General features: G+C 42.5%; 1 protein-coding gene across 1 annotated transcript; it reads left to right on the forward strand.

The window, feature by feature from the left end:
- Window positions 1-318: 318 nt before the first annotated feature.
- LOC310985068 (calreticulin-like) lies at window positions 319-7,265 on the forward strand. The gene is made up of 9 exons (XM_083970514.1): window positions 319-496; window positions 1,232-1,333; window positions 2,239-2,442; window positions 3,153-3,247; window positions 3,338-3,547; window positions 3,843-3,956; window positions 4,838-4,981; window positions 5,268-5,360; window positions 6,346-7,265. Exons 1-9 carry the CDS (start codon window positions 403-405, stop codon window positions 6,565-6,567), a joined length of 1,278 nt encoding a protein of 425 aa, XP_083826640.1. The 5' UTR covers window positions 319-402; the 3' UTR covers window positions 6,568-7,265.
- The last annotated feature ends 1,627 nt before the right edge of the window (window positions 7,266-8,892 follow it).

Here is an 8,892-nt window from a genome sequence, read left to right on the forward strand (position 1 = left end):
TTAAATTGAAATTGAAATTGAATTGAGAGAGAGAGACAGAGAGAGAGTAATTGTAAAGCCTTTCTAGTCCGACATGAGCTTTATTTTGTAGAGTTTTATGTACGGGTGAAAGGTGCTTCTGTCTTTTTCCAGGTAAAGATGAATCACTCACTCATTCGGCCCATCTCCTCCTCCTCCTCCCTTCCCCTTCTCCGATTTCGTCCGACTCCTACCGAGCGTTTCCGACGCGTAACTCGTGGTCTCGTTTCATTGGCCCGTACGTCTGTCCAATGAGCAGCGGCCATCTGTGCAGGGGCTGTGCGCACTTTTAAGTTGTGGGGCTACGTTTCCTCCTCTCCGCTCTTCATTTAGCCGCTTCCTCCTCTCCCTCCTCGGTCACGGTGCTGGACTCAAGCCGCCGACATGAAGCTCCTCGCGGCCCTTCTCGCTGTGTTTGCGTCGATAGCTGTCACCGTCGACGGCGCCGTCTACTTCAAGGAGCAGTTTCTCGACGGAGGTGCGGTATAACAGCTGAAGCCATGTGTTGTACAGTGTGTGTAGGCCTGTGAATGATGTGTTGTCAAAGTGTCTTCAGCTGTCTCATGTCTCTCAGTGAGTGGACGTGTGTCTAAAACAGTCTTACCGTGTGAATAGGCTACAACATGTTGGTTTATGCCTGTTAAGCTAACAGACATGAACCAGCTCTATCTAAACATGTTAGCCAAGTGAGATACTGTTAGTTTAAAAGTAAATGAATCAATATTGCTTTTTAAATGTAGGTAATGTGAATGGTATCAAGCTGCTACAATGTTAAATCATAAATGAGTCGACGTCCTCTCGTGTTCCTTTCACTTTTGATACGTGTGAGGAGTGTTGAGGTGTTTTGAGGTGAACTCCAGCTGGGCTGCACCCCTCTTCTCTTTGAATGCTACTAATTGGTCTGAATAGAGATGAGGAGAAAATCCATGCAGACCCTCTGACTTCTAAACTGAGGTAGCCTATGAGCTGTAACTTACTAAACCGGGCACTGGAAAATGTGTCAGAGGCAGGTCAGATAGAAAAGAAACCAAAACCCCAGTCCTCTAACGCCTTTTTTTTCTTCTCTGAACAGCTGCCTGCATCGTGAGGTCTCTGCAAATGCAATGGCAGCGGTTCATCCTGAGTGTGGAAGACACAGTGCAATAGATGTATAATGTAATGTGGTAATATTGCATTTGTAACTAAGCGGGTGTGTTGGATCGCTGTGTTGCAGATGGATGGACGAGCCGGTGGCTGGAGTCGAAGCACAAGTCAGACTACGGCCAGTGGAAGCTGAGCTCCGGAAAGTTCTACGGGGACGCAGAGGCTGACAAAGGTAAATCCATAAGTCTGTCAGAGGCAGAAACGGTTTGATCTGTGTGTTGTGGGCACGTCACATTATGACTGATGGTGTTAAATTGTGCAAATCCAGGTAAAGCAGGTCTGTGTGTGTGTGTCGGCCGTGCAGAGACACTGGGAAGTGATGGAACTGGTCAGTCCTGTTTGAGCTGAATCTCAGCTCAGGACTGACTGATTGACTGACTGGAATAACCTGTCAGGGTTAGTATTAGTAATAGACCTGGACCACTGTAGTAGTGGTCCAGGTCTATAGCTAACCCTGACTCCACACAGGTGGCTCCAGGTGGGAGATCTGTTACAATGCAATCAAACACGGATTAATCAAAGAATATTTAATAGAAAACTGAAAGTACAAGTTCCTCCTTTATGACGCAATCTTGGAATTCCACAGCAACCAATGATCAGCTGATGGCACCTGATGTGTCTTCTTCCCTGAACTAATGTGTAATGAAGGCTGCACAAACCAGGGCTGCTGCATTATGGCTAAAATCATGATCATTTTTGATTAATATTGAGATTATTACATTATTTAAAAAAGAAAAAAAAATCAAAATCAAATCAAAACATTTTGAACTATTTTCAACTTTTCAACAAGGAAATAAAAAGCTGACCACACCGTTTGAGCTCAGTCTGCAGAAACATGGGGGAAAAAATTGATTGTGAAACAAAATACAACTCTCATAATCTGTGGAAGATGATATTTATTTAAAAGTTAAGATTAGATGATCAATTGTCCAGATGACCACAAACCTGACGTTTGAGTGCAGCTGCCCACTCTGGCCAGAAATAAGAACACAGGAAAGGTGCTCATGAAGAAGCTACTGAGAGGCTGCAGAGTAGACAGAATCCTTGGTCCTGATGCCGCTGTCTGTTCCTCTTCAGGTATCCAGACCAGCCAGGACGCCCGCTTCTACGCCCTGTCTGCCCGCTTCGATTCCTTCTCCAACGAGGGCAAGCCCCTGGTCATCCAGTTCTCCGTGAAGCACGAGCAGAAGATCGACTGTGGAGGCGGCTACGTCAAAGTCTTCTCCTCCGACCTTGACCAGAGTGACATGCACGGAGACTCTCAGTATTACATCATGTTCGGTGAGTCATGTTTGTTCGCACAGGAGCTGGGGTCCCACCAGAGGAGACGCATGTTAGATTCTGTTTGATGATTTACCATATTCACTTATTTGTGTAGTTCCTCCTCTGCTACAGAGGCGTATTGCTTCACATGAAGGAGAGTCATTTATTTTTCTCTTTTTCAGAATAATTTTCTTTTTCTTTTCTGACTTAACAAGATACTTGAAAATCCCACTAGAATCTCCCACCTGCAAGATACAGTCAAGCTAGCATTGTTATGTGATACAGGTATATACTACAGCAAGGACTGATTACAAAATAAAGGTGATCTTCCAAAATGGATTAAATTGCATAATTTGGAAGTTGATGTAGATTTTGCACAGGAAAAGCCCACAAATTCTTTCTTATTTTCACTGTGTTACCTGTGAATTCAGATTGATATTGAAAGGAGTCCACCTGTTATTACAGAACTCCACCTCAGAGTGTCACCCAGAAAATATCAGAGCAATCTGATGTAGCATTTCAGAATAAAAACTCTATAAAATCTCATATTTAATCGACGTTCCATGTAAATTTGGATCAATAAAAGGAAACTATCTGTGAGGGAATAAGTCAGAAAAACAAATAATGACTCAAACTGATTTTTTTTTTTTAAGTGAATGCAACACGCTTCCATTCTCTGCAATGTTAAATAAAGGAAATAAAATGTCTGACATGACGTGTGTTTTCAGGGCCTGACATCTGTGGATACAGCACAAAGAAGGTTCATGTCATCTTCGGCTATAAGGGTCAGAGCTACCTCATCAAGAAGGACATCAAGTGCCAGGTAGACTCCAATTCAAGCTGTTGAAGTGTTTAGTTTCTTCTTTCTTTTCTTTTGGCTCATTCCAAAATGTCTTTCCCCCCTCCTGCTCAGGACGACGAGCTGACCCACCTGTACACACTGATCCTGAACCCAGACCAGACCTATGAGGTGAAGATCGACAATGAGAAGGTGGAGTCTGGCTCCATGGAGGAAGACTGGGACATTCTGCCCCCAAAGACCATCAAGGACCCCGACGCCAAGAAGCCCTCCGACTGGGACGACAGGGCCAAGATCGACGACCCCAGCGACACCAAGCCTGAGGTGGGAGATCGGTTTGTTCACATCATGCTTATTTGAAGCATACCGTAAATGAAAATGTAGAAATACTGTCTGTCTGTGTTTGATTATTCCTGTTTTTAATTGTGATTGTCAGTCAATCATGTTGATTGGCTCTCACATGACCTCACCTGAGATCACGTTGCAGCTGGATTGTTTCAGATGTCCTTTAGATCTGAAACTGACTCGATGATTTAGGTTCACCTGGAAAACTCTTGGTCACGTCTTGACCTTAGGTCACTGTAATTTTTTTAGTGACTCCAATCCTTCTGTCTTCCAGGAATGGGACAAACCAGAGACCGTCGCTGACCCCGATGCCAAGAAGCCCGATGACTGGGACGAGGACATGGACGGAGAGTGGGAACCTGCCATGATCACCAACCCAGAGTATAAGGTATTGACTAGGATAAACCCCTTGAGAGGAATCCTCTGGTTTGCGAGGGGCTCCTAACATACAACACAGACAAAAAACAGAAACAGAGCAACAATCAACAATCTACAGACATATTACAACAAAGACAGCATACATCAACACATGCATAAAAATAATGAGTACAGAAATGAGCTCAACCTCTCAGTGGCCACAAATAGGCCTTAAGCAATAAGCAAATATTAGCCTAGCAAAAAAAAGTGTATATATAAGTATTGAAATCAGAGTGTGTTATTATTGGCTATCCACAAGTTTCCCAACTTCAAAAACGTAAGCCGGTTTTGCTCTTCCGGTGGAATTGTATGTACGTTTCCATGGTTTCAGTAGTTGTCATAGTAAGGGAAATGCATGGATCTATGAACGCTGGCTTTTAACAATGGATGTCCATATGTTGTAAAAGCTGGCGTGATGATCCATGCGTTTTACAGATTTTGAATGAAAAAAAAAAAGATCCATGCATTTACTGCAACTACTAAAACCATGGAAACGTAAACACACAATTCCACCGGAAGAGCAAAACCGGCTTACGTTTTTGACGTTTGGATAAAAGGTGGATAACATCATCCATCTGAAGCATGTACTGTACAATTTAACTCAAAATAAGAAGACAATGCATATTAGGGCTGTCACTTTTTTGTGACATTCGAATTTATCCGAACGAATTACGGGTCATTCAATATTCGTTCGAACCTAATCTTTCTAAAAAGTGACAGCCCTAATGCATATTTAAACCTGTGAAAAGATGTCAATGATGGTATGTTTGAAGGAAGGTTATTCCAGTCTTTAAATCGCTCCACCAGCTTTCACCGTCAGTAGTTCTAACAGCTGCCGCCTTGTCTCTGCAGGGAGAGTGGAAACCCAAGCAGATCGACAACCCTGACTACAAGGGGAGCTGGGTCCACCCTGAGATCGACAACCCAGAGTACACTCAGGACCCCAACATGTACAAGTTTGACAACATTGGAGTTCTGGGCCTGGATCTGTGGCAGGTAACTTCTACTCACTCACCCGCTGGGAATCACAGAGCTGGAGGTGAAACACACACACTGGCAGCAGCACGCGTCAACATCTGCTCACATTATATTGTGTGTGTAGACCACCACACCTTGTTCAGCAGTGTTCGACAGGTGCTGGGGTTGGGACTTGATGTGCATCAGTGCTGGTGTGTGTTTAACCTAAGGATGCTGTGTATACAGTCACAGCCTGTGTTCAAGTTAAGAGGAAAAACCACTTCTTTAACTTCCTGGAATGAGTAATCGGAATGTTTTTGTTTAGGTGAAGTCTGGCACCATCTTTGACAACTTCCTCATCACCGACGACGTCAAAGAAGCCGAGGACTTTGGAAGTGAGACCTGGGGAGTTACTAAGGTAAGACTGTACTTTGAAAAGAGGACACGCACACTTGAGGGGTTTTGTAGTTTTTTAAAGATAAAAAGATAAAATCATCACTGGATCACTGGATGCTTTTCATATCAGGGTCTCAACCTTGTGTGTAAATGCCTCCGTGTCTGAAGTTGTAAGGTGTCCTTCCAGGCAAACACTGAAAAAACACTGTTCTAGACAAAACCCAACATTTTCATTATAGTATATTCATCTGTTCCATGTTACCCAGAATGCTTTGGGTCCTCATCTGTGTGAACTTGAGGCAACTGATTTAATGGTTGGTCCAAGACGACCGTCAATATCAGCCAGTGCAGATGCACTAAAAGTTGCAGTTCCTCAAATGACCACTAGAGTGTCTCCAACAGTGCCTCAGAGGCTAAATGTATAAGTTGCTTTCTACAGTACAGTAACTCGTCAAGAGGAACTATGCAGGATTTTTACCTTAACTCTACATTAACGCTACATTTTTTTTACCCTAATCAAACATCTTCAGAGTAATAGTGCTGGTTAAATAAATGACTTGTAACTTGTTATGACGGAGAATGGAGGCTCACCGCCACACAAACGCTCCCTGTAACCTGTAATCTCTCGTTTAGGACAGATAAGACTCCACAAATATACACATGGTAACATGGTTTATGATACATAACGTTATCTACCGCTCTATTGATTGATTTCTCGCCGGTTTTGTTGAAAACAAATGCACATGGCCGAGAGGAGGGTTAGCAACACAGAGAAGAGACCAGACAAGTTGCATAGTTCACTTTTTGAAACCTTGACTTGAATTTAAAAAAAGAAAGAATAAATTCATATAGCAGCTGCTCACATTATTGTCAGTGGACAAAATGACATTGTTGGGTGGAAACACTGTAAGATAGCATTGATTTATGTCAACCTTCAGCATTCTACTTATCAGAAACTGAGCAAAAAACATAAAAACAACTTCTGTTTCTTCCCCCCCCCCAACCAGGGACCAGAGAAGAAGATGAAGGACGAGCAGGAGGATATGGAGAGGAAGCTGAGGGAGGAGGAGGAGAAGAGCAAGAAGGACGCCGGAGGTGACGAGGAGGGAGAGGAGGAGGAGGAGGAGGAGGAGGAAGACGACGGCGAGGAGGACAACGAGGAGGAAGACGGCGAACAGGACGAGGACGAGGGGACGGAGGAAGACGCCTCACCGAAGGACGAGTTGTAGAGGAGCCGGGGCTGGAGCGCTGTGTGCTTCTCTGCAGGTTCAGACTAACAACAGAAAAAAAAGAGCAAAAGCCCCGTGGACTCTGGCCTTTCATACAGCAGCCTTTTATTCAGGTGTAGGGGTGGGGGTTCTAGGTGAAGGTGGGGTCAGATCAGATTTATTTTTTATTGATTCCCCCCGTTGCTTTTTTTAAGTCTTCAAAGTTGAGAAGGGTTTACGTGTTTTTTTTTTGTTTTGTTTTTTTCCTCCTCCTGTTTTACATTCGTTTGAGAATTTTCTCATTTAATGTGATTTCCTGAACGCGGTGTGAGTGTGTGAGTGTGTGCATCCTTCAGTTTCTCACACAGCCAATTTGTTTTATTATTATGGCCTTTGTTGGGATGTCCAGTCAATCGAGCGTCTGTGATGATGGTTCATGCACTTTTTTTTTTTTTCTCGTTCTCCTGTGTGATGTAGTTCTGTCTTTGATTGATCCCCCTCATAATTTATTAAATCATTACATTCATTCCCTGAAAACAAAGTCCTTCCTCCAACTCTGTGTGTGTGTGTGTGTGAGAGAGAGACTGCATCTGACAAACTGTGATTTTTTTTTTTTCTTTCCTGAAGACCTCTTTTTCTCATTGTCCTGGATGAGTGGTTGTCCCATGGGTGCACACTGTTTTTGAGTTTCATTTAATAAATTGAAGCTTCTCTCAACAACCTGAGCCTGATCTTCACTTGTGGATGTTTTTGGTTTGTTTTATATTTAAAAATGAACAAACATGGTAATCATATCTTTACTGTACCAATGTGACAGGATTAGAAGTATTTGAATTGGGTGTTCAGCTCTATGAACAAATGACCAGAGAAGCTGAAAACCAGTTGAACATAATCAGATCATTCTGGACATTTTTAACTGTATGTTAAAGGGATAGTTCAACATTTTGGAAAATATGCCCATTGCCATAATCCCTATAGTCAAAGTAGTAGGTTAATGACCTTTAATTGTTGGTGCAAGTTGTTTTGAGATCCACGGGACATGAGCTGCTCAGGTCCAACAACTCCAAAAAGTTGTGACCTGCACATTCACCACGCTATGAAATAATAATGTAACATTACCAGACAGAGTTGTTTTCGAGGCAAATGTGTAACCAAAACTACATTCCAGACACGGCTGCTGGGCGGAGTGATTTCAAAAGCGCAAGTAGTTCTGAGTATTTGCTTCATGTGTCGTATTGTTATGTTATTATTTCATAGCGTGGTGAATGTGCAGGTCACATCTTGTCCACCAGGGTGTTTTGGAGTTGTTGGATTGTGTATTTGATGAGTTTGATGAGGGACAGGGGACCTGTACCATTCACCTCCATTGTGTTAGCTGAGCGGCTCACGTCCCTGCCCCACGAATCACAAAACAACATGCACCGACAATTAAAGATAATTAACCTATCCCTTTGACTATAGGGATTATGGCAATGGGCGAATTTGCCAAAATGTTGAACTATCCCTTTAAAACATTCTCCATTCACACTTGTTAGATGTTTCAGCCGCACAGAACAGTTGACACTGTCTGTCACCTCTCACTGCCTCTATCACTCAAGTGTTTTGCGAGGCCACCCAGACTTTGACCTTTGACCGGCAGAAAGGTCAAAGTTCACTTTTGAGTCCAAGTGAATTGGGTAGGCTGTAAAGATTGAGGTATTACTGAGACATTGCCTCCATGATAATAAGACAGATGTATGTACAACCAGAAAACAACATGGCTCCTGGAGTAAAGAGCTTTACACTTTATATTTTATACTGTAAATGTTAAGACAAAAATTGTAGCTAGCAGTAACATTTTGGACCTTTTCAACCACTTTCAGCAGATCACTATAGACTTAATGGAATTGTGTATGCAAGCCTGTGGAAGTCAGAGGACCTTTAGGTTTAGAGCAAGATTCATCCAAATGTGTTTTGGACTTGATTTAAGTTAAGTAGCTATTTGTTTGATTAGGATGCGTTTGCTGTATGATATTTTCACTGCAGTGTTTAATTTTGCAGCAGATATCTGTGCAGGACTGTGATAAAGTGAGAAATGTGCGAAAGCAGATGTAAAAACCGCTTCTGTAAATTCAAATTCAAACTGTCACTGTAAAACTGAGGAAAGCAGAATGACTGTGTATAAAATAGTCAAGCTACTAAAAGTAGGCTAACTATATTATATAATCAAACTTAAAAGACATCAATTATAGTAGAGTAAGTATCTTAAGTAAGTGATTTGATTGAAACCACTAATGCAAAAGGACTGTATCAAGATTCAAAACAAGAGAGGTCTGTTTTCCTATCTGGTTTCATGAGCTCTAGTGT

Source organism: Trachurus trachurus (assembly GCF_905171665.1).
Source record: "Trachurus trachurus genome assembly, chromosome: 4".
Lineage (NCBI taxonomy): Eukaryota > Metazoa > Chordata > Actinopteri > Carangiformes > Carangidae > Trachurus > Trachurus trachurus.

Excerpts from the sequence above, each read along its gene's own strand:
- LOC310985068 (XM_083970514.1), top strand. The coding sequence starts at position 403 with ATGAAGCTCCTCGCGGCCCTTCTCGCTGTGTTTGCGTCGATAGCTGTC. Across the intron at positions 2,443-3,152 it reads TCAGTATTACATCATGTTCG|GGCCTGACATCTGTGGATAC; the intron begins GTGAGTCATGTT and ends GTGTGTTTTCAG. Across the intron at positions 4,982-5,267 it reads TGGGCCTGGATCTGTGGCAG|GTGAAGTCTGGCACCATCTT; the intron begins GTAACTTCTACT and ends GTTTTTGTTTAG.